Raw genomic sequence first — 25,661 nt, forward strand, 5'->3', positions numbered from 1 at the left:
AGGACTGGCTCTCCTGGGCCCTGAGGAATTAAAGCCACCTGTCCCTTGCCCCCCACCTCCCTCCCGGGAATTAACTATTGCTGCAGGTGTTAGTGGCAAAAGGGACAAATGGACAGTCAATGAGGTGAAGATTGGGAGCATTGGAGTGTGGGATGTGAGGGGCAGTGTTAACCGTAGTGCTGTCGTCAGGAATGGGAAAAGAGACTCCACTCGGAGTGTGAAGGCATGGCTGGGAACCTCGTGGGCAAGCCCTTAGCCTCACCGACCCTTAGTGCCCCCCGGGGGCCTGCGTCTGTTCCTATCAGCGCACATGGCACAGGGTCTTGTGATCTGCAGTACCAGTCTTCACTTTCCCCCGACCATAGACGGAGCATCTTGATGGCAAGGGCTGTCTTCATCTCTGAATTTCCCTGCCCCCAACTTCCTCCTACCCTCTGGGCCCCCATCTTGCATCTTCTTCACTCCTTCCCGTTTCTTGGAGGTGGTGGTAAAGGGCAGAGTAAGTGCTGGGCCCAGAGGCCTCCTACTCCAGGTGGTGGTTAAGGGCAGAGTAAGTGCTGGGCCCAGAGGCCTCCTACTCCAGCTCCGAAGCTTGCACTCTCAGTAACCCTGCTGAAGTGGAGGTTCTCAAACTTGAGTGGGCACCGGAATCACCCAGAGAGCTTGTCTAAACACCAGTGCCCGGGGTCCACACCCGAGCTTCTGATTCCAGAGGTCAGGGCCTGAGAATCTGCATTTCTAAGAAGTTCCCAGGTGGTGCTGATGGATGCTGGTCCAGGGGCCACGCTCCAGGACGTGCCACCGTGAGGCTCTGTAAGAATGTGTTTGCTCTTCTCAGGAGCACACTGCACATGCCCCTTCTTCATTGCAGTCTTGACACGAGCAGACTGGAGACTCACAGGAACAGAAAATGAAATCCACACGACCATGCCGACACAGCAGAAAGTTGTGGTCACTTAGAACCCAGGATTGACACTCGACTTCTGGTTAGACTCTGAATCCAAATCCAGCTGTCACCAGGGACTAGCTTGTGACTGACCACAAATGGAACCTCTCTCAGACTCTTCTCTCGTCTATAAAATGGGAATTAGAATAACTACTTCAGAGCAGTATTGTGAGGATTAAATGCCAAAATTCCTTTCGTGGTGGCTGGTGCATGTCAGGCACTTAACTACAGATTTGAGTTTGGACTCGATTGGAAAACATCTTTCAGTGTGTTTCCGTTGTCTACACATGTGGGGACGCGGCACAGGGTAGGAGTGGATATTGGGGATTCAGCCCAGTGAATTCCATGGGGAGTTTTGGGTGCGTTCGTATCAGTAGTGTGGACGTGTCATGGATGTGGATGTGGTCCTGTGTTTTTCTTGGATCATCTCCTGGACCGCATCAGCTGGGTGGGGCCCCGGCACTCAGCATCTGTGCGTGCATCTTGTGTGGCCCGGAGGCGCATGCCTGTTTGAGTGTGCGTGTGGGGGTGGCCGGGGACAGCCCTCTGCACCTGTCGGGTGCAGACCCCTCACCTAACTAAGGGCTGGCGGTATTGAGGGGAGCCGCATCGAGTGCCAGGGCTGTTTTAGATACCAGTAACGATATGGAAAAGTCTAAGGTTTACCATACCACACCCAGCTCATCAGCCTTGGGGAAGTTACTGATCCTGGGCATGCCTTCTTCTCTCCTATAAAAAGGAGACTGGTAAGACCGGAACTGTGGGGATCCAGGGAGACACCGCCTATTAAACTCTTCAAACGGTGCCCAGTGTATGGTCACATGATGGTCCCATGACCACTCACTGATCATTAGCCAGTTATTTATTGAGGACCTACTATGTTCCAGGCGTGCTACACGGGTCACCCATTTATTTCCCACACACGTGCACTGCTTTACATACAGGGGTCAGTGGGGGACAAGGCAGCCTACTCATCTGCTTTCAAATACCATTTCTAAAGCCTATGAGGCACTGAGATGGGAAATGGGCTTGTCAGAGTGAGGTCGCTCCGTGAGTGAGCGCGTCGGGTGACACTGAGACCCGGTGCCCCGGGCTGGTTCTCTGCGCAGCCCCGCCTGCCCGCAGCATCCTCCTTCTCTCCTCGCCGCCAAGTGCTGATAATTGTAATTTGTACGGAGAATGAGCTCGTGGGTTTAATAGTTCTTGAAGTAAGACAGGAGACCCAAATATGTAGTGTTCAGACATTTTGACTGGATTTATGTATCTCAAATACTAATTTATACTCATATAATACTTTCATTATAAAATACGCAGTGGCACAGAGATTTGTATGCATATGGGATTTTTTTTTAAAATTTGGGTTTATAAATGGTTTGGAACAGGTTGCAGAAACATCGTCTGTTGCTCTTTTTAATATATCTTGAGCATGCTATGACACATCCTGAAATAATTTGCTGTGGGGAAAAAAGCACTGTTCTTTCTCTCTCTTTTCTCAAATGTAGCTGTAAATATTACTTTGATGTATGTGATTTTGCTGCAACCATCTTCATTTGAAGGAAGTCTTCTAACCCTTCCAGCTCCCATCTCTTGCTATTGTCAAGAAATAAGAAAAACTGACTTAAAATGCATTATTCAAATGTATTTAATGTAAACATTGAACAAGTCTGAGAAGAGCCACAATTTTTCCTTTGCTTAATGTGGTTTTGACAATATTTCAAATATTCTGTTTTACAGGCATTCATTTACTCTTCTTAGGGAAAATAGTTCTTCAAGTAAATCTTAGGATGCTAAGAAAGCCCCAGGGCCTGGCACATAGTAGGAACTGAATGGGTGTTTGGTGGTTGACCTGAATTGAAGTGTGCTGGGTTGCAAGGTGTGGTATAACACGCTGAGACCCTCGCGGGCCTCTGGGCAGAGAGACTGCTCGGGCAGGGCTCAGTGAGGGAGCTCTGGCGGGGTACAAGGAGACCTGCAACCCCCTCTGGGCATCAGAGTGTTGCCCAGGGTCTGGCTGCTGGGCAATGACAGAGCTGGATTGGGCTTCAGGATTGGGATCTTGTCATTTCACCAAGTTAGTCCCCATTCTGAGCTTTCAGGCTCTGAGCCCCTTGGAGGTAGGACTTTGTCTTTTATCTCTGCATGTTCCCTAGCCTGTGCAAGTCCTAATGTCATGACTGCTTAGTAAATGTTTGCTCAGCTGAAGGACAAAGAGAGGAAACCACATAGGCACATGGCTTTCTCTATTCTCCTCGCTTGTGAGAGCTGGTGGTGGGCTTGGGGCCTGATGGCATCTGTGATCCATCATTTAAGTCATTCACAAGCTGAGAATGGAAGTTTCCGTCTTCGTGGCTGTCTCCTGGGCTGTTTGGACCCCTGGTGGGTGGTGGAAGTAGTCCTCGTCAGAAATGCTGGGGATGCCTTGGGGCTTCTCAACCTTTCCCTGCATTGCATGTGTGCTGGTACTTCAACCCACATGAGTTTCTTTTCCTTCTGAACCTTGGTCTCCATGTGACCTCTAAGACCACTGGCAGCAATAAAATTCTATCACATTAACCTGGTGTGTGTGTGTGTGTGTGTGTGTGTTGGTCAGCTGATTTGCCACAGCCTCAAAATTTTCACTCCTCTATGAATAAACAAGTAAATATTCTGACCTATTTTTTGGCAGACTGAGGTTCTGGAATTTCAAATCACTGGATCCTTCTTTTGTTGTCCTTCTGTTGCCCCTGGGATGAAAGAAAATAGATTACAGTCAGGAAATAGCAAGAAGCTAGGGGAAAAAAATTAATTAAGTGCATTCATTCATAGAAACAACCACCCAGTCAGATTTAAGTAATGAACATCTCACAAATAATTCCAAATCTCTCTTTGCATTTCCACTGGGGTTAAAAAAAATCTGTTTCAAGTAATTTAATTACTTTAAAAAATATATATATATTTTAATGTAAGAGCTTTCTTTTATAAGGGGCAGTAGTGTGGGGTGAAGAAGCACCCCAGTCAGGATGAAAATGTGGCCTGCTGTCCCACATCAGCAGGCTCACCGCCGCACCCTCCCTGTCTCTGTGACATTGTTCTGTAAAATGAAGAGCATCATACCTTCACCACGTGGTTGATGGGAGGCTGTCAAAGAAGGACAGTGCCTGTGGGCCAAGGAATGTTCTAGATGCTTCCTATGTTAGTCGAATTTGACCCCAGGCTAGCAGACATCATCCAGGGTAGGAAGGCAGATTACTTAGCAATAGCAATTCAGATTCAAATTATATTTATTGGAATTCTATATAATTTAGATACTTTGCTATGGCATTTCTATGAAAAGATTAAATTATTTTAAATTGAGTTAATTTGCTCACACTATCATAAACCATCACTATTATGCATCCCTCGTTCATTTAATTAGCCACATTTAATATACTTCCATTTCTTTTGCAGGTATCTCATGAGCTTTAGCAGAGATTTATTGATAACAGTTTCGTCCGCAAATGCTCCTCGACAGCTACTGCGTTAGCTCGGCTGACCTCCTTGTCCTCCTGGTTCCCACCATGTGGGGCAAACTTGCTTCTTCTTGGTCCTTGGGCTTTCTCTACCCCCACCCCCGGCCTCTTTCAGATACTGTTTATTGTCTCCCTTCTCTCTCTTCTGCTTCTGAGCTCAGCACAGATGTCAGGTCCTCAGAAGAACCTTCCCCGCCCTCTAAGACTGGCTCCTTCACAGTGTGTGTCTGAGTTGTAATTTTCCTTTTGTCTTAACTCATAGCTTGTGATCAGGTCTGCTAAGCTAGCTCAACGACCATGCCCTCGAGGGCAGAGAGGCGCAGGCTGTGCATCCGTAGGGTGGGGGAGAGCGCCTGGTCTGCAGCGGGCCCTCAGTGGGAATGCCTGTGCACGCAGGAGTCAAGGACCCTGGGAAATGCCTATCAGTGACCGGAGATTGTCCATCTAGGATTTTGTGTGCAGCCTATAGGCTGTGATGTGATAAATAAGAAAATTCAGTGAGGGGTGCCTCGGTGGCTTAGTTGTTTAAGCATCTAGGCTCAGATCATGATCTCAGAGTTGTGGGATGGAGCCCTGTGCCGGGCTCCACGCTGGGTGTAGAGCCTGCTTAAGATTCTCTCTCCCCCTCTACTTCTCTCTCCCTCTTCATTTGCCCCTCCCCCTGCCCTCTCTCTCTCTCTCTCAAATAAATAAATATTTTTAAAAAATTAGTGTGGGGTGCATGGGTGGCTCAGTCGATTAAGCATCCAAGTCTTGGTTTTGGCTCAGGTCATGATCTCGGGGTCCTGGGATCCAGCCCCAGGTTGGGTTTCGTGCTCAGCGGGGAGTCTATTTTAAGGATCTTTCTCCCTCTCCCTCTGCTCCTTCCCCTGCTCATGCTCTCCCTCTCAAATAAATAAATAAATCTTTAAAAATAAAAAAAAATTAAAATAAAATTAAAATATTTAGTGAGTCATTTGGATATTGTTCATCATGTAAATTGACACAAAGAAAGATGATGGTGTTATTTTGTTATTTTTCATTTGATTTTTTCATCATTTCATGACTTCGAAAATTGTTTAATTATTGTATTATTTCATATATTTCATTATTTTCTGTTTATCTGGGTAAAGCTTGATTCATGCCTACATCGGCACCCCGACTTCTAAGTTCTTGACGTGGGCATCTCTTTCCTGGACCTTTCTGCTTGGTTATTCTCCAGCAGACACAGGCCGTTTCCCAGTGAGTGGCTCCGTTGCTCATATAGTTTCCAAACCAGCAGCCTGGGCACTAACCTTGAGTCTCCTCTTTCCTGCCCCCATCACCAACAACTCCATGCTCTGTTGGCAGATCCCCGGATGTCTCCTCTCTTGCCCCTTCTTCCTTGCTCTATTCCGTCTTTGTTCTGCTCTCTTTATCTGAGGTCTAACCCCCAGCATCAACCCCTTACCTGCTTTCCTGGCCTCCTGGGCTCCAATCCACCCACCAAAATGCCACAGGAGTGACCTTTCTTTCTTTTTTTTGACCTTTTCTATTGTGTGTTTTATTTTATTTTTAAAATTTTTTAATTAACATATGATGTATTATTTGTTTCAGGGGTACAGGTCTGTGATTCATCTGTCTTACACAATTCACAGCCCTTACCATAGTACATAACTTTCCCAATGTCCATCACCCAGCCACTGCATCCCTCTGACCCGCCCCACCCCCCAGCAACCCTCAGTTTGTTTCCTGAGTCTCTTATGGTTTGTCTCCCTCTCTGTTTTCATCTTGTTTCATTTTTCCCTCACTTCCCCTATGATCCTCTGTCTTGTTTCTCAAGATCCTCATATCAGTGAGATCATATGATACTTGTCTTTCTCTGATTGACTTATTTCACTTAGCATAATACGCTCTAGTTCCATCCACGCCGTTGCAAATGGCAAGATTTCATTTTTTGATTGGCTGCATAATATTCCATTGTATATATATATACCACATCTTCTTTATCCATTCATCTGTTGATGGACATCTAGGCTCCTTCCACGGTTTGGCTATTGTGGACATTGCTGCTATAAACATTGGGGTGCATGTGCCCCTTCGGATCACTACATTTGTATCTTTGGGGTAACTTGTAATTAGCAGGATATTATCAAGTCACCTCCCTGCTTGAAAATCCACACCACTTGCCCCTTCTGGGGGACAAAATCCAAACTCATTCCCATGATAGCCGAGATGCCTGCCTTGGTGGCCTTGAACACAATTTCTGTTGTCTGCGTCTCTGTTCCCTCCCATCCTGTCCCCCCACCAGGGCCCCACACTGTCCTCTCTCTGGGCCCTACCTTTGCATGCTCCCACATCACTGATTAGATTTTTCTTTGGCCTCCTCTCCATCTGCCAAAAACCTTTCCATTCTTCCAGGTCTAGTTCCAATGCTACTTTCCCGTGAGTTCTGTCCTGCTTCCTCTTTAGGACTTTTGATATGTCTCTGTTTTACTGTTCGTTATTTGTTCATGGATCTGTTCATTCATTAACTCAATGAACAGATATCAGATCTACTCTGTACCAGGCTGGATGCCATGCAGCGGGATGCAGTTGTTAAAGAAGATTAATGGAGTCTGCCTCATGAATCTTACTGCTGTTGGGGAGATAGGCCATAAACAAGTAAACAATCTTTTTTTTTTTTTTTTTAAATCATAGTGTCTTGTATGTGCCTGTTCATGTGGTCATGTCCCCCTGGACTAGCAGCTTGACAGTATAGCCATATCCTGGGAATTGTTTCTCTCCCAGCACATTGGCTACCTGACCTCAGGAATGTTTGTAAGATATGAATAGGTGCATCAATAAAGAATTGACAAAAGGGCCTGCCCGTTTGGGCTCATCCACAGAAGCGCACTGTGCCCTTCGTGTGCCGAATCCTGTGGGTCTCTCTGCTACCAGGGAAATTCTGACCTGTCCCTGCACAGAGAAGGAGGCCCTCGGTATCATGTCAGAGCATTTGTGTTCTCTGACAGCCCATGTAACGTTTGCCTAAATGGCTTTAACTAGTCCCATTGTAGGAGAATGGGAAAGATTCTGAGAATTTTAACCTCTTTCTAGATACCTTAAGAACCCAACATCTGGAAGCTACCTTTACTGTCCCAGATAATTTGCTTTTGACTTTTTAACTTTAAGAAGAGAGTTGAATTCAAAGATTTTTTCTATTTGATGTTGACAGCAACCCTCAGCAGTAGATGGGCAAGTCTCCTTCTCAGCTCCAAGATACAGATGAGGACACAGGGGCCCTGTGAGCAGAGGGGGTTTGGCTAGAGTGACCAGGCTTGTTGCAGGCCAGGGCTCTGACTTCTGGCCAGGTGCATGTCAGATGTGCTTTAGGGGAACCAGGAGCCAGTGATCTCCAGAAGCTCAGAGCCAGGCCCCTCTGAAAACCACTGAGGAACAGAGAGAAAATGGGTCTGAACTCCTCCCACAATGGAGTATGTAAGGAAAATATTAACGAAGCTGGCAAATAAATAGCCATTTACCTGGATAGTAACTAGTTAAAGTCTATTTGCTTTGGAAATGCATGGAAAGAGCAGAGATTAGAAATCAAAGTGGTTCCCTCCCTGTTTCCTGCTCCCTCCCAGTTATTTGGCTTTGAATTTTGTTCGCTAATCTCAAGGAAAACTGAAATGTCCGTGGTTTTACCCCCTACCAGATTTCTCTATTTTAAATCATTCTTTAGGGTTCCAGTTTTTAGAGACACATTTTTTTTTAATGTACAATGTTGAAAGAATCATAAAGTTTCAGTCACAGAAAATGTGATTAAGAATGTTAATCATCATGGGTCAATATTATTTGCTTTGCATTAAATTGAGATCTGACCTTAGAAGGTTCAGCGTTCCCAAGTTGGCCATTGCCTCTGTGAACCTGGGAATGACAGTTCTGTTTACTACAGCAGGGTAAGTAGATACTCATCATTTTATAAGGCCTCAAACATTTGGGACCAGCTGTCCTTCCCTGTGGGCTGCTCAGCCTGTCCCACCCACATTGTAAAATGAATCACATCAGCAGTTTTAAACTGCTGCTTTATTACTTGTCATTGATCCTACTCAAGTGCCCACCAGGGAAGCAATACAAGTTAATTTATTGCTCAGAGAACTCAGCACATCCTGGAAAAGTAAGAGGTGCCACTGGCTTGTGGGGAAACTGAGGCACAGAGAGCCAGCGGGGGTGAGCCAATTAATTGTTCTTCCAAACAACTCACATCCTGCTGAAAAAGAGCAAGAACACATCACCCCACACCATCCAGCCTCTCTTCTTGATTATCCTCCTGGCACTTGAGGTTCAACACTTTCTGGCCATCTTTGATTTTCTTCTCTTCTCTACCTCCCTCCTGCATGGTCAGTTAACAAAAGCCATCTGGTATCCCTTCACAGGTTTGTTTTCTTGTTCCCTCCTTTTTCTGTATACCTTCTGTGATTCCCATTGCTTTTTGAGTAGACCTAACCTACCTGATAGTTTAGAACTGGTGGTCTAGTTCCGTGGTGGAATCAATTTATACCTGCTGTAGTGGGTTGAGGGGTGTCTACCAAGAGATATGTGTGTCTGGGACCTGTGAATGGGACTACATTTGGAAAAAGTTTCTTTGAGAATGTAATCCTGCTAAGGATCTTGAGATGAGATCATCCCAGAGTAGGGCGGGCCCTAAAACCAATGACAGAGAGGAGAGAAGAGAACATGGAGGAAGGCTGTGTGAAGACCCACATGAAGATGGGGGCAGAGACTGGAGCCATGGGGCCATGGAGCCACCCAAGGCTGGAAGAGGTGAGGAAGGATTCTCATCTAGAGTCTTCAGAGGGAGCACAGCCCAGCTGACACCTTGATTTTAGACTTCTGGGCTCCAGAACTGTGGGAGAATAAGCTTATGTTGTTTTAAGCCACCTGTTTATGGTAATTTGTGATGGCAGCCCTAGGAAACTAAACAGGAACATCTAACATGTCCCAAGGACAGAAAGTAAATTAGATCCAAATCCAAATTAAGGCAAAACTATAAATGCAATGATAAAACAAACAAATAACAACAACAAGAAAAACCTATGTGATCTAGAAGGAAAAAGAAGGAAGAAACTGGTTAAATCTTTAAGTGAGGAGATAGTCAGGGGCGGCTTCCCCACAATGATGAATGAGGGCCTATTGCTATTTGCCAGACAGATGACAGAGTGAGCTGGGAGGTGGAGAGGAATGTGGGGCAACCTATTTTGAGAGCCAAAAATACCTGCTTCAATCTGTCCTGGTCATTCCCCTCAAATTTCCTCACCGTCTCCTGTACTCCCAGCTACACCCAATATGGTGGGTGCAGTCTGACAGGCACAGAAAGAGCACTACAGTTTCTTCTGCTGTGAAATTACACTTCTCTTCATGAACTTTCAGATCAAGTGCAGCTTTTTCAGGAGCTTCCCATTCTATACATTCACAGGGATCTTGCAGACTCCCGAGAAATCACACAAATTGCTCTTAAGCCATAACTCTCCTTCAGTGACTTGTGCAGCTGCATTGTTGACTCCAAGATCACGAGTGGTAATAACGTATAATACTATGTAATGATGATAATGACAACTCAAAACTTACATGGGATTTACAGCTTCCTGGCTATTGTTTCGCATTTCACACATATTAATCCATGGAATCCTCACAGCACCCTGTGAGACTGGTCCCACTCTATCCCCAGCTCTATTGGATTTCTTCCTCTTGTGTTTAACGCATGCTCTATCTCCTCAGGAATTGATGCATGTTCGGATCCTGAGGAAATAGGCCCTGAAATGGAATCACGCAGGAAGTGCATTAGGGTGAGCTCCTGGAATCAGCTCCCAAGGAAGGAAAGAAAAGGAGCAAGATTGGCAGAGGGAGGATGTGGGCTGTGCTCTGATGCTATCGTGATGGCCCTTCACCGTTGTCCCGAGCTGTGGTAGGAGGGCTGGGCTTTTGTGCCCCTGGTGGACCAGTCAGTGGATGTGGGCTGTCCCAGGGAAGGCAAATCCAACCAAGGCAATTCCCAAAGAAGTTTGAGGGGGACCTAGGTGGAGACTCACAAAGTCTAGAACAAAAATCACACTGATTCTGACTCTTTAGCAAGTCTGAGTTCTCAAAGCCAAAATGGGCCTTGGCTCTATTTTTCAGTAGGAGAGAACCTATTGACTGCATGTTAGTGGTCATTTTTCTTATCTAGGACCTGATTCTCACTCAGAATGACTAAAGATTACCAGAGGTGGACAACCAGTAGCATTGAGAAGGGTGGTTGATAATTAAACCATTTCACCCAGGTCAAAAGTGTGGGTTACTTGATTAGAGAGATACAAAGTCCTAGCATTAAATATTACCTAATTTGTTGGTTTAGGTTGTTTCTTTTTTGTTTTCTGATTTTTCTTTTGAGAACAACCAGCATGTGATTATTATCTCATATAGCTGAGGATACCAACATAGAACTCTCCTTAACTTCAGGAGAGTGAGAAGCATCAGCTAGAAAAAGTGGAGACCTACTGCTGATAGGGACTTTACACGAAGTAAAATTAAGCCGTTCAATAATTTTGGTCTTTTTCCCAGCCATTTGTTTTGGGTGCTTGGGTGTACTGGGTGGTCATCCATCGAGGATCTGGTCTAATTTAAATGCAGCAACTTCTTCCTTGGCAGCGAGTTAATTGCCCAATATTTTCCCAGGTAAATAGAATATTAGATTCCAACATGTCCTTTTTTCTTTTAAGCAGGAAATTCAACTTCATTATCTAATCTAGTACTTCATGGGCATTAGAGGTTATATCACTGGACTTAACTCTAGAATTTTCTTGCTGTGTCTGGTGAATGGTTTTGAATGCTCCAGTGAAGTTCTGCAGAGCATATTGTTTAAGAGCAGGTCATGTCTGTTCATGTGATATGATCTCTTTAGCTAAGTCCGTTTCTGCCACTCCACCTGCAAGCATAAGACATTTGTTCCTCATGAGGACTTTGAAAATATTGACACCATAACCTACTGTTTTCCCTATATCATCATCAGGTTGGCTGTAGAGCCTTGGAACACTTCCATAGAAATAGCACTGTGTTGTTTTTTTTTCTCAGCCTCTGAGAGATGAACACTATACATGGGTCTTCAATGACTGGAGGAGTTGATCTAGAAAGGGTGGTGGCACCAGCTGTTTTATAGGGTCTCCTGGGATCCCAGTTTGAGTCCAGCCCAACCAACATGACCTCATATTTATTTGCACAGTCCTTCAAGAACCATGAACTCCACCATGCTATGTGTTACTCCCACTTTGTACCAGCATCACCATGGACTTTAATTTATGCATCCATGAGATTTCCTTCTCTTTCACACAATCCACGAGACTTTCTACTCCTTATAAAATCCATGGGATTTTTTTTCTTCCTTATAAATCCACAGAATTGTTTTCTCTCCTACACAATTTATCAGTTCTTCTATGATTATCAGTTCTGTTCTCTTAGTTTCTGTTATCACGCCCTCAGAAGGATGAGAATGCACCTGCTATTTTAGCATCTTTAGAGATGTTACATCACCTTTTGTTTCCATCTTTAAAAATGTGCCATAATGTATTAGTTATCTATTGTTGTGTATCAATACTATCACAAACTGAGCAGCTTTATCAACACACGTTTATTATTTTACAGTTTTGGGGATCAGGAATGTAGGCATGGCTTTGCTGGGTCCTTTGTTTTAAGGTCTTTTTGAGGCTTCAGTCAAGGTATCAGCCAGGGTTGGAAAGCTCCATTGCTCCTAAGTACATGTGATTGCTGGCAGGAGTCAGTTTCTTGTGGCCTGTTGGGCTGAGGGCCTCAGGTCCTTGGTGTCTGTTGGCTGGAGGCTACCCTCAGTTCCTTGCCATGTGGACCTCCCTAACATGGCACTTGCCTCATCAAAGCATGCCAACCAAGAAGACAAGAGGAAGTTGCAATCTTAGGTAACATAATCACAGAAATGACAACCCATTTCCTTGAACCACAGGCCTTGTTCACACTTCAGGGGAGGGGATTACACAGGGAGGAACATGAGTACCAGGAAATAGATAATTGGGGGGGGCACATTTTAGTGTTTGTCTGCCACACATATTGTCTACTCAATGTGGAAACATGACTACAGATGACACTTTAGTAACATCTAGAAGGGTTTTTTGTGAGCCTAAAAACCAAATCAGCTCAAATCTTTCTGCAGCTTATTTTATAACTTTCTATGACCTCTGAAAATGTCAGGCCAATTTTTGAAGGTTTTTCAGCTAATTACAGAAAGCTCCAGCCAAGACCAGAATAGACTGGTTCTCCAACTCTTTTGCGCATGAGAGGCCATTGCAATAATTTTTTTTGTAGTGGGATGAGGTGCTTCTAACGCCCTTAAAATAGTCACCACATCAGTTGTCACAACTTTTCCAAGTGAGCAATGCCCATTTTGTTTCTTCCACTTGGTCCCTAAGCTGTGTGGGTGGTATGTGCAAACTTCCTTCAAGTGGTATATTCCTGTACACAGTTTTTTCTAAACCTAGGAAATTCTTTCCCTGAGCATCTGGAAAAGCTCTGTTTCTTGGGAACTTGATGTGCCATAGCCTAGATGCTGGATATCATTATGTGTTTCACTGCTGAACCCAGAAAAACTGAAGGGCATGCACAACTTTTCTGCCTCACTTTTTAAAAAAATTTTGAACTTGAATATATGTACGTAGGGCCTATACCCTCAAGCTCATGAAGCCCGCCATTCATCCTGACTATCTTACACTTTCCTATATGCTGACTAGCCCCTGAAGATTTGAGCTGGTGACCCTTTCCAGAGGAATTTGAGAGGGAAGCCCACTCAGTAATCAGTTGATTGTAAAGAGATGTTTTAATTGCTATCCCTCACGTATTCACACCTTTATAATGGTTAATTTTATGTGTCAGCTTGGCTAGGTTATGATGCCCAGTTGTCTGGTCAAACAATAGTCTAGATGTTGTTGAGAAGGTATTCTTAGTTGTGATTAACATTTGTTTACTTATTTATTTACTTATTTATTTATATTTAGATACAGACAGAGAGAGAGAGTGCACGCACTACTGAGGGTGGAGGGGCAGACGGAGAGGGAAAGAGAATCTTAAGACATGGGCTGGATCTCACAATCCTGAGATCATGACCTGAGTCAAAACCAAGAGTTGGGACACTTAACCAATTGAGATACCCAGGTACCCCAAATGTGATTAACTTTTAAGTCAGTGGACTTTGAGTAAAGCAGATGAGCTTCTATAGTGTGGGTGGACCTCACCCAAATCAGTTGAAGGCCTTAAGAGCCAAGGCTGAGGTTTTCTGAAGAAGAAGGAATTCTGTCTCAAGACAGCAGCATGGGAACCATGCCTGAGTTTCCAGCCTCTGTCCTGCAGAATTTGGATCCAAGATTGCAACACAACTCTTATATGAGTTTCCAGCCTGCTGGACTGCCTTATAGATTTCAGACTTGCCAGCTCCCAAAACTGTGTGGGCCAAGATCTTAAAATAAATCTCTCTCTGTATGTATGTATGTATTCTTTTGGTTCTATTCCCTGGAGAACCCTGACAAATATACTTCTCAAACATTTAGTCATTGGGAACTGCTGCTCAACACAGAGGGAAGAAAGAACATGTAAGTAACAGGTAGTAGGTGTCTACCATGTGCCAGGTACTGCTGTAGGTGAGCTAATCTAATCCTCACAGCAGACCTTCAGATTAGATGAGGGCAATTCATGTTGTCCTCATTTTACAGATGACGAAACAAAGACTCAGGGCTCCAGTCAATGAGCTTCCATAGTTAGACAAATCTTGGTGTAAAACCTGTTCCTTCACTGAATGGACTCCACGTGTAATAGACTCCACTATATGCCACAGCAAGTGTCTGATGAACAGAGGAAAGATATGCACACAGGAGAATTTTTGTCCTGAAGGATCCTTCGAGGGCTCATCAAGGCTTTGAGCTGGTTTCTGCTGAGGAGACCTAGGAGTGGGGCCATGGGAGAAGATCCTCTCTGATTGCCATGGCCCCCACTGTGGGATGTTCTTTTTCCCACTGTGCCCGAGTCACACTGGTTTGAGCGGCCAGTGAGGACACGATGGGAGCCCTTGTCTATGGGACATGGCCTCATTGCCCACCTGGATTGTTGCAGTGAACCTATGCCTAGATAGCCCATCGGAAACTACATGTGCTGGGAGGCAAACACCACTGATGAGGCATGATTTCAGCCCCTGCTCAGAGGCAAGAATGCAACAAGGTACTCCCTGAGTCTCCGGACACCAGATCACAATCCAAGGACTTTGGAGGCTGTTCCTGCCTTGCCTGACACTACATGTGTAGCAGAAAGTGAGGGAAATGGCCCAGATATAGGACAGACTTACATTCTGAAGCAGTTTCAGCTTTGAGGGAATTGCCCGGAGGGTTCTGTCTGTCTGGTCCAAAGTCTCCTAACTGTTGTGTTTATAGCTACAGTCCTGGACAGTGATTCTGGACCAGCCAGCTGGAGGGGAAGGAGAGTTTGGCTGCATAACTTCAGGGTTAGAGTTAGGATTTGAGTCCAACTACTTTACTGCCTCATCATGTTGTCTCACCTACACGACTTAACCACCCTGGGCCCACAATGGTTACATGGTGTAGGCATAAAATCAGGGTAGGACTGGTTGGTGTGTCCATGATGCACCTTCACTAAACGTGTCCTGAGCATTTTCTTGTCTCTGCGTTAAGCAGTGGTGAATCAGAGTCCTGATTCACAAGCAGCTGGAAGTCTAGTGGCAGAATTTTAAAAACCATGTCATAAGTGGGGTGTGCATATGCACCATGCTGTCCATGGCTTAGCAGGATGACTTGACTCATGGGTCCGTGCTCACTGAAGCCTCCCTACAAGAGCTCCTTAGTTGATCTTGACATCAACCCTTTTCTCCACAAGGAGCCCCTATAATTTTGCCTTGGCTATCATTTCAACTCTGCAGTTTTGTTTTACAAACCTACATTTCAGGCAAATTGAACCTCCTGCTGGGCTGAAATGGAACTCTTTTGAGATTCTCTTTGTTCATGTGGTCTCCTCCACTTGTGATTCATTTCTCTCTCTTCCTCTTCTCCTTCTGCACGTGCACAACTTCAGCATTCCTTGTTCTTCTGGGCGAGCACAGATGTCATCTTTTCCAATCATCTTTTGAAAATGTGTCTAGGAAGGGACGCCTGGGTGGCTCAGTCAGTTAAGCATCTAGCTCTTGGTTTCAGCTCAGGTCATGATCTCATGGGTAGTGAGGTTGAGCCGCATGTAGGGCTCCATGCTCAGTGGGGAGTCAGCTTGAAGATTCCCTCTGCCGCTCACCCCACTCTTGCGTACATGCACTCTCTCTCTCTCAAATAAATACATACGTCTTTAAAAAATGTGTCTAGGAAGATGTCCCATGTCCCTCTGTGAGTTAGAATGGTTCTTGTTCTCTGCCTTAGTGGATGACAACCATATTTCTTAAGCCTCCACCCCTGTCCTGAACCTAAGCCCTCTCCTCCTGCATCCTCATTGAGAGCTCCTGAGAGGCTCTGTCTCATAGTCATGGGAACAAAGTCCTCTCAGACTTAAATCCTTTACTGAACTGAATTGAAATTGGGAAGTGGACCCTGGTGCATTCCGCAAGTCAAATATTTATTGAGTAACTACTATGTGCTGGGCATTGTATTAGGCCTGAGGGCACAGGTGGACAAGACACAGAAGGTCCTACCCTCATGAAGGTGGCAGTCACATGCATGGGAACCAAGCTGGTGAGCGAGGAGCTCATCCCTCTGCCTTTCTTTTATCCATGGCTTCTTATCTTTGTTTACTCCTGATTTGAATGGCTACATAATTTCAAGACAGTCCACCCGGTTCTGACCTGATTTTTCTTTTGTTCACAGCTTTGACTACTGACTGCTGGATTTATACCTGGCCAGGAGGTAGCCCCTTTCTGAACCTTCTTCAGGCTCCTGGGATCCACTTGGGCTATCCTCCCTCCTCTAGCTTCCCCTTACTCAGAGAGAGGCTCTGGGTTCTCCGCTGAAATGGACCAGGCTTGGATTTTCAGGGATTGCCACCTGCATGGTCATCACTGTTGTGCATATCTCCCACCCAAACTCCTGGGTTCTTGTCACCCCCTCCTCACACAGAATAGCAGCAGAGGAAATATTTGTGCATGAGAAGATCAACAGACAGAGACAGGACTCTCTTGAGGGAATTACTCATTCTTGTTTATTAAGGCAGAAAATGGACTTAGAATATTCTGGAAGAGACCAGCTCTGTTTATGGTTTGCACATGCAGAGTGGAGGGTGCTGTCTGAATTTACTCCTTCCTTTTCCAGAGTTTTAGCCTCAAAGGTTTTCAGAGCATGAGGCTGAATGGATAGATAGATATCATCTCCTTAAACCTGCTAATCTTATAAATGGGGGAAGTTGGACCCAGAGAAGTGGAATGACCTGCTCAAGTTAGCCAGATGCTGACCGCAAAGGTTCCGGCTCAACTCCTAGCTCCGCCTGTGGTGCTCAAGGTCCCTTTTATTTGGCCTTTGCTTCCCCAGCGCTTGTCCTTCTAATTAAACCTCTTTGTGCGTCTTGTAAATAATTTCTCCTCATTTTCTTTTTAATCTTCTTGAGGAAATAAAGAAAGACAAAAGAAAGATAATCTAATTTAGAACATAAAGTAATCCTGGATCCTTTATGTCCAGTTTTCAAGAAAACCCACAAAACCTTATTCCCATTTGCTTTTTTTTGTTTAAATTTTGATTCAGCAAAAGGAAACAAATGAACCAAGAAAAACTGAAGTCTTGGAGATCAGCTTTTCAAATGCTTTCTCTTTCTCTCTCTTTTTTTCTTCAGTCTTGACTGTCAGGGGACGTAGCTTCTAATAGACCATCAGGTTATGTAATGAGCAAATACAATAACAACAGTGAATTACCCCTTTTATACATCTAAAGATGTATTCATAGTGAAATTTAATTTATAGATGGGCATGCCTGAAAGATTTTGGATGTGGCTAGAAAATGACTTGAAAAAAACAATACGTGTATTTTTAGAAAATCCCTCAAAACAAATGCTTGATTTGTGCCTGGTTAGTATACACCCGAGGAAAACTCAAGAGTAAAAGGGGTCATAGCTGACCTTCTGTGTCTGCAGGGATGCCAGGGAGGGGCCTCCAGCTTACAGGGCAGGAGGGGCTTTTAGAGTATGTGGTTCCTCAAGATAATATGCTTTCCTCCATTTCCCGGCCCAACACGTTCTGACTCCTGAAGGTCCGAAGAACGGAAGGGAAATCAAGACAGGAAAGGAAAATAAGAGGGAAAAGGGAAGATTCTAGAAGATGCCAGCTCCTGGGCTGGGCTCCACCCTCCCTCCTGTGGGAATTTGCAGCACCATTGCCAGCAATGTTTCCCTCCAGTCCCATCCTATCTCGCTTCCCCCCATCCACCTGCCATGTTGTGGCCAGGCCTCTCACTGTGCTTATGGTCCATGACCCAGATATGGAACACAGGCCTTCCATGGTCTCCCTGACACTTCCCACAGCTAGCTCTCCGTGGCTTCTGCTTTGCATCCTAATGGCCATCATGAGCCATTGGCCTGTCCCTGTGTGGGGCTGGTTGGAGTACACTGTGAAAATTAAATGAGATAATGCATGCAAAATGCTTGCAACAGGGCTTGGAATGTAATACGTCCTCAATAAATATTTGAGCTGGAAGTCTTTATCAGAATTAATCCAATAATACTCTTTTAGTGCACATTATGGGCCAAGAATTGCTCTCATGCTTGGGATATGTCAGTGAACAAAGCTAAAATTCCTATCTCCCATAGAACAAGGCACAAAAGGCTCTCTGTCTTGGGGAAAGAGAAGGTAAGCAATCACAACCAGTAGAAAGATGTATGTGGGCAGGTCACAGGGTGGCATTCTCCCACATCGCCTCTCCCAACCCCATCCAGAGTTAATCTCTCCTTAATGCTGGTTTTCCTGGACACCATTCAAAAAACAAGTGTCTTAGCATTTCATGTTTTTCCCTATTCCATTTTGCATTGTTGTTCTAACCACTTGGCTTCGTCTTCGACGGCTTGCTGGAGATAATTCTATCCCACCTGGAACACAGAGCAAGTTGTGCTTAGGATTCCAGAGGAAGCAGAGAGCCTTGGGGTTCCCGGGGAAACTCTCAGTGGTGACCACCACACTGGCCGGAGAAGAGAGGAAATGCTAGTGGTTCACAGTCAGCCTCTGCCTCACAGTGTGCTTGCTATCTCCAGACCTTATTTCTCCAGCTGTAAGATGTCAGGAATGGAGGAGACCCTCCACATCAGACCCACATGGGGTGGGAGGCGGTGCGGTGGCGGGGGGGCTACCAGGGGCTATCGGTGGTGTGCTGGAGTGTATTCACACTATACAGCAGGGCCAATTATTAACCATGGCAGGAATTTGAGAGCCAGTTGGTAAATGACTTGTTAAAAATTAAATTATATACAATTACAATTGGATAAGTTATAGTAAAAACAAAGGTAATAAATACTCAAAAACACATCCCTTCCTAATTATTTTGCTACATTTGCTATCTCCTGTGGTTTGATGCTATTCACGTCTATTGGATCCGTGCAGTGGAAACGTGTGCATTCTTCCCAATTCTGCGTTTAGTGACCTCAGGTTGGTTTTGACTTTGGCCACTGTGGGAATATTTATACCACAGAACTTGGCACGTGCTGCACGTCAGGGTTTCCTTACTGCTTTGTTGATAGACTAACTCAAGAAAATGATGGGGAAATGTTAATGAAGCAGGTTTAATTTAAAAGTGTGTCATGTTGGGGGAATGCCTGGGTGGCTGGGTCCATTAAGCTCAGGTCATGATCTCAGGATCCTGGGATCCAGCCCTGCGGGCAGGCTTTGCACTCAACAGGGAGCCTGCTTGTCTTTCTCCCTCTGTCCCTCCCCCCCACTCATGTTGTCTCTCTTTCTCAAATAAATAAATAAAATCTTAAAAAAAGTGTGTCATGTCTATAGCTGGAATATTGTGAATACACCGAAATTGAGGAGATATTCCAGTATTCAAAACTGTTTTCCAATACAGCAAAGAAGTTGCGCACATCACTGACAAGCCAAGTTCTGGAAGATTTCTTTGTTGTTTCCCTTCTGTTTTACTCATTCACATAAAGGAAGACTTCAGTCAATATTGATGTTAGAACTGTACTCATTTGTCGGTTGCAACCATAGGTTGGTTAGGGATATAAGAGTTCAACAAAAGTCAGTGAAATCATGCTGTGAGAATCAATGGGCACTACAGAAATTTACGATAAAGAGTGCTGTGTATTTCATTATTATTTGTGAATTGCATCCTATATATCCTACATATCAGTAACATTTATAGCAAATTGTGTGCATTTATATGCATCCCCCCCACCCCCCAACTCAGGAGCTGTTTGTTAAACGTTTACTGAAGTTTACCAGAAGGATAACCGTTTACAGTGTCCTACGGCAGAATGAGCTCAGCACAGCTGTGATTGGACTCTGGGTTTCTGGCCCGGGGCGATAATTAGACTGCTCTGAGCCACATATTTCTTATCTCTAAAGTGTCAACAATAGTAATGCCTTAGTAGGTGGGATGTGAGGCTGGGAGCCCAGTAAAAGTTAATTCTATTCTCCTTTCAAGTATAGGAACACAAAAGGAACAAAATCCCACAGAACTGTCCTGCCTTCCTCCCCTCCTGTCCCAAGTCCCAAAGTGTATGTAAATCAGTGGGCCTCCTTATCCCCTCCCAAATATGCTGGTGACTTCACTACTTGTCTCCCTGTATCCAGGATCAACTCCAGCATCTCTCCTTTGTAGCTGGAGGAGCTATAAGCCTGGGGCAGTTCCAAGTTTAAATATCCCCTTCTCTTTTACCCCCTGGAAAGGAATTCTTTGTCAACAGGATTGATGTGAGCGAAAGAGGAGAGCAGATCCACAACCCCCTCCTGAACTACAACGTGATGAGTGATTATAATGATGGGCTTCTCATCACTGGCGCTGCAAACTGAGGAAGGACAGAGGGTACTCCTCAGTCGAAATTACTTCCCTACTCGCTTCTTTTTCTGTGCTAGGCACTTAGTAGGTACCCAAACTCTCCAGTAAATTAAATTCTAATTAGATAATAGTTAACGTTTGCCCAGAGCATTAGAGATAAAGACTTTAGTGATTTATGAGCCAAGACTACCATCTGAAACATAGGGCTCGATTTCCCTGTAACCTCTGTCTGCCCTGTACCATACAGAAAAGAGAATGGGAGAGAGAAAAATTTAACTTTCTTACTCCTCTGACAGGCTCCCTTTGGGTCTGAACCATTCTCATCTCTTCCACTATGCGTGTAACCAGGAAAGAAAGAACAGCTTTGGTTTTTCTTTTTGCTTGTTTTTTGTTTTTCATCCTGGGCTCTAAGGAGGTAGGGAAATTGGGTGAGTAGGGTATGGTCCTTGTGTTAGAATCACTTGGCCTTTTAGTTGTGAAGGGAAGAGCAAATGAGCTTACACAAAAGAATCAAGATTCTGGAGGCATTTTCTTAAAAACGTAAACACCAAGGTACCATATGACCTTGCAATTCCGCACTTAGGTATCTACCCAAGAGAAGTGAAGACACAGAGCCGCACAAAGACTTGCACAGGGATGATTTTAGCAGTGTTATTCATTAGCATCCAGAACAGAGAACAACCTCAGTGTCCGCTGGTGGATTCAGTGGGTAGGTGACATGCGGTATTATTCATGCAACGGGATACTATTTAGCAATAAAAAGGAGTGACCTATTACAGATGCCACGACCTGGGACAAACTTCAAAAACATGTGAAGTAGAAGAAGCCAGGCCTAGGAGTCCACCTAGTATATGATGGACATACCCAGAAGAGGCAAATCTAGCCCGCAAGAGAGTAGATTAGTGGCTGCCTGGGGCAGAGGGTGGGAGCTGGGGACTGGGAATACAGTGAAAGGGCATGAGAGATCTAACTGAGATGAAGGAAATGTTCTAAAACTGATTTATGGTGAGCGTTACACAACTTGCTAAATTTACTAAAAAAAGAAAATTGAATTGTATACTTGAAATGGGTGACATGTAATGTATGGCTAAGTAAGTTTACTTAGAAGAAGGTTCAGGAGAAAATTACATATTGGCAGCATCCTTTAGCTTTGATCCATCATCAGTGCATGGCCCAGGCTTCGGCGTCCTTGTCCACAGAACAGGCGCGAGGAGCTCTGTGTTCTAGGCTACCACTCACCTGGGCTGAGCTTCCAGAAGGGGTTGGTCCTCTTGGAGCTGTGCCTGCAGGTGGGCCCGCACCTGTGGACCAAGCGCTGCAATTCACTCTACCACCACCCAGCTCTCCCCAAAGGTGATTGCCAGAGCCTTTTCATGCTAAATTAGAATCAAGCGCACTAATCACCTGTTAGGAAAATAAACTGGCTCTGGTTTTAAGAACTTTGTGTTTTTAAACTGGCCAGACTCCTGAGCTGTTGCCAGCAGACCAGGAATAGACATCAGTAGGAGACAGATGGAGTCTTTGAGACTCTGTTTGGGTAATAACAATGTGGTCAATACCTTGTTGGAAATAAAATTAAATGTTATGAGCTACCATCCTTCTCAGAGCACCTTGGCTGCTCTCCGTGTGACAATGACCTCACTAACTGGTTGGTAGGATTAGCTTTATTTCTGTAGGAAACACAGGTGTGTATGTGTGTGTGTAGGGGTTTGGGAGTAGACTGTGACCAGGATAGAAAAGAAAGAAAAGGAAATAGAAAAAGGACAGAGGATGTTCAGCATTACAAATGGGTTGGGATAGATTTCCATGACCCTCAAAAAACAAACTTCGAAACACAAACAAATAGAAAGGTGTTTAAATGTAGCAGGTGCTCTGTGCTTTAGGTATAGAGTCTCAGGGAACCCTCTCAGACTACTGGTGTTCTTATCCCCGTTTTGCAGATAAAGAAATGGAGGCTAAGGGGGTTGAATGACGTAAGTGGGAACTATTGGGGGGTTGAGCCCCATAAGTAGGAACCACCAACCAAACTTATTCCCGTTTGGGCCAAAGCCCAGGATTCCTTCCACAACACCCCGTCCTAATAGTCACTCATGGATACTAAATGGTACAAGAAGGGGGGTTGCTAAACAACTAGCCCTGGTTTTCTTCTTACACGAGAATGTGAGAAATCTGTAGCCTGGATACTCCTTCCCCCTTGGTCGTCACACTCGAGTGGGAGATGCTGTGTATTGGGTACAGAACGAGGACTGAGCATGCACCCCATCTTCTTATACCGCCCCCCTCGTCTCAGAACCTTAGAGCTCCCAGCTCCTCATGTGCGAAGGAGAGACTTGAAGTCCAGAAACAGAGAGCCATGTACCCAAGCCCCACAGCCAGGCAGAGCCAGAGATACCTCTGTTCCTGAGATGCACCATTTTACTAGGAGTCTGTGCTTTCTGGGGGGACCAATTGCTTTATCCTCTTCAGCAAGTTTTTGGTACCTGGAGTGTCTAGGTTACCAGCTCTCATAAAGTCTCCTCACTTAGGCACTGACTTAACTGTCAAAGAATTGTCATTGATTATATCTGGAGCTCCTAGGCTGCTCACCCACACTTCCTCAGCTAGAACTCTTACTTGCATTTCAAAACCGAGATCCCCTTCTGCCTCCTTGAGCGTGTCTTGCCCACCCCACCTGTTAGGTGGCCCGTCGCCTGGTTCTCATGATGCTCTGCGAGTATTGCTCTCATCATGTTGACCATAGTGCACTGTTACTATCGGCTTGCTTGCCTGTCGGTCCCTCAAGACAGTGTAGAAGCATCCTGGGGAGGTCAGAACAGTAACAACACATCTCGAGATAGGGAGATTCTGAGGGCGGGGGCCTATCTTGTGCGGCTTCTAATTCCTAGCCCCAAACACTGCTACTGGCAGATAATTGATATTTATGAAACATTTGTGGAATAAGGAATGGATAAATAAGTCTATAACTAAATGTGAGAAAGCTAAGTGTCACTGGGGCCTCTCCAGTTTAGGGTGAGTCGAAGGCGTAATCCTTGCCAGGGCGAGTTGCTGCCAGAAATGTGCCACGTGTCTGATGTGAACAACATCCAGTAGATGGGTGGCTCAGATCTTTAAGCGTCTGCCTTCGGCTCAGGTCATGATCCCGGGGTCCTGGGATCGAGTCCCACATCGGGCTCCCTGCTCCTTGGGAGCCTGCTTCTCCCTCTGCCTCTCTCTCTCTCTGTCTCTCATGAATAAATAAATAAAATCTTTAAAAAAAAAAAAAAAAAAAAAAAAAGAACAAAATGTCAAGAAAAGGATGATGCACGTTTTGAAAGGCAAAGGACAGCTCACTTTCCAGGTGGGGTCTGGGGCCCGTGGCTTCTCCATGAACTTCTTTTGTGTGCAGCAGAAAAAAAAAAAAATTCCCAGTGGCAGCCCATTGTCCCATGACTTAACACTGGGGCTCCACAGGTAAGAGATGAACAATTGTAAGGGTAATTGAACACTTCAAAAAGTTTTCACAGTGGATCAGCACTGAGCCATTTATCCCAGGTATTTCTGTGATTGAGATGCTGAGAAAATGTACACCTTTAAATGGTTCTCCATTCACTCTTTCATCTGGGCAAAACAGGGCTTGGGACTTGGTATTTGCAGTCTAGATCATAAAAGCAAGTGGTTTGGGAACAATAGTTGCTTAGAGGCTAGACAAAAAAAAAAAAAAAAAAAAAAGAAAGAAAGAAAGAAAGAAAAAAGGTTTTGCTTGGAAATTTGAGTCCTGACATTTTCGGCATTGAAAAGATTTCCAGGAATTGAAAATACTTAAATGTCTGTGAGCGCTACCCCTTTATTTGGAGAATGCCATAGAGATTGTTAGGCACAGAGCCAGCCTGGAACCTAGCTCAACCCAGGAAGTTGAGGCTCGTAGTCACCCAGCTCAAAAGGGCTGATGCTGGAAAGCAAACTTGGGTCACCTGATTGCAAGCCCCTTCTCCAGACATTTATGTTATTTTGTTCATTCTTGGGCTCCTCTTGTCCTCCTCTGAGAGCTCACAATTCACAACAGCTCGTGGCTAACTGTAATAGGTGTGAGGGCCATGACCCCATGAAGAGGGACTTCCTATAATCCTCGGTCAAAAAGGTGTGGGGCAAAAAGGGGCCTTCACACTACAGCAAAGATGTCCCCACCACACTGCCGGTTCTTTATTGAGAAAGAGCATGACTTTGGTATCAAAACCCCTTGTCATGGTTTGGTGGAGGAAGCCTCAGTACAAATGCATAAAAAATCTCTATGTCTCTATGACATTCATCTATTTTAAATGTACAATTCAATGATTTTTATGTCTGTTATACCTTAACAGAGTTGTTAAAATATTATTTAAAAGATTCATACTAAACAAAGATAATGGATTAAAAGATACATACTATATGCAATTCTCATTCTAGAGAATCCTCATTAACTTTGGTTTAATGAGCCCCTGAGTTAACAAGTCGCTGTATGGATTTTAGAGATTAATTCCTGGGTTGGAGAGGGTTAACAGATTATTAGCCCCAAGATCCCGAGGGCACAGAATCAGAAAAGCACCCCCTCACAGAAAGTTCCTTGAATAAAGATTTGCTGTTTTCTCCTTTCAATACGTATTCGTTGAACATCTCATCAGTGCCTCTGGGCAGCATAATACGGTAGTGAGAGCAAGAGTTCCGGGGTCAGATAGCCTGGGTTCAAATTCCAGCCCCGAACCTTGTAGCTGTGTGGACCTAGGAAAGGTCCGTGCACATTGCTGAGCCCCGGCTTCCCAGTCTGTGCATCAGAGGCGGTACCCACATTTACTTCACTGGATACTTGAAAGGACTAAACCCGATGGCGCCTCAACTGATTTTGGATATTTCTAAGTGTCAGGCATGTAGTGATACAATACTTACAAACTTGGTGCCCTGACCTCTAGTGACTCTGACTTTAGTGTTGGAAATGGCCAAGAGACAAGGAATTCCAACTCAGCACGGAATGCTGCCATGGGGAGCTGCACCTGCCACCAGAGGGGACCCCGAGCCCAAGTGGGACCCCCCGTCAGGATGCTGATGTCCAGACTTACAGTGTAACAACGTGGACAGTGAAGAGGGGTAGAAACAGGTTAGATGTCACGCTGAGCAAGACGTGTTTAACCTGAAGCGTGGAGATGTGCATGTCCCAGTGAGTGCCATAGCCCAGCATTTTGGATTGCTTTCGTTCCTCCCCATCCGTAGGTAGAAAAGTAAATAGCATGTATAGTTTAGGTTTATATCATTCAAACAGTT

General features: G+C 44.9%; 1 protein-coding gene across 1 annotated transcript in view; it reads right to left on the reverse strand.

Annotated features, from left to right (window-relative positions):
* The window catches only part of CLNK (cytokine dependent hematopoietic cell linker), an 84,284-nt gene extending 75,511 nt beyond the window's left edge, over nt 1–8,773 (reverse strand). The window contains exons 1-2 of the mRNA XM_045881826.1: nt 8,670–8,773; nt 3,598–3,669 (exon numbers count right to left, since the gene is read on the reverse strand). Coding sequence (XP_045737782.1) covers nt 3,598–3,669; nt 8,670–8,773 — 176 coding nt within the window. The remainder of the gene's footprint in view (nt 1–3,597; nt 3,670–8,669) is intronic.
* Nucleotides 8,774–25,661: the final 16,888 nt, after the last annotated feature.

This window comes from Mirounga angustirostris, unplaced genomic scaffold (genome assembly GCF_029215605.1).
Source record: "Mirounga angustirostris isolate CCGP_5_RB_7025 unplaced genomic scaffold, mMirAng1.0.hap1 SCAF_2, whole genome shotgun sequence".
Classification (NCBI taxonomy): Eukaryota; Metazoa; Chordata; class Mammalia; order Carnivora; family Phocidae; genus Mirounga; species Mirounga angustirostris.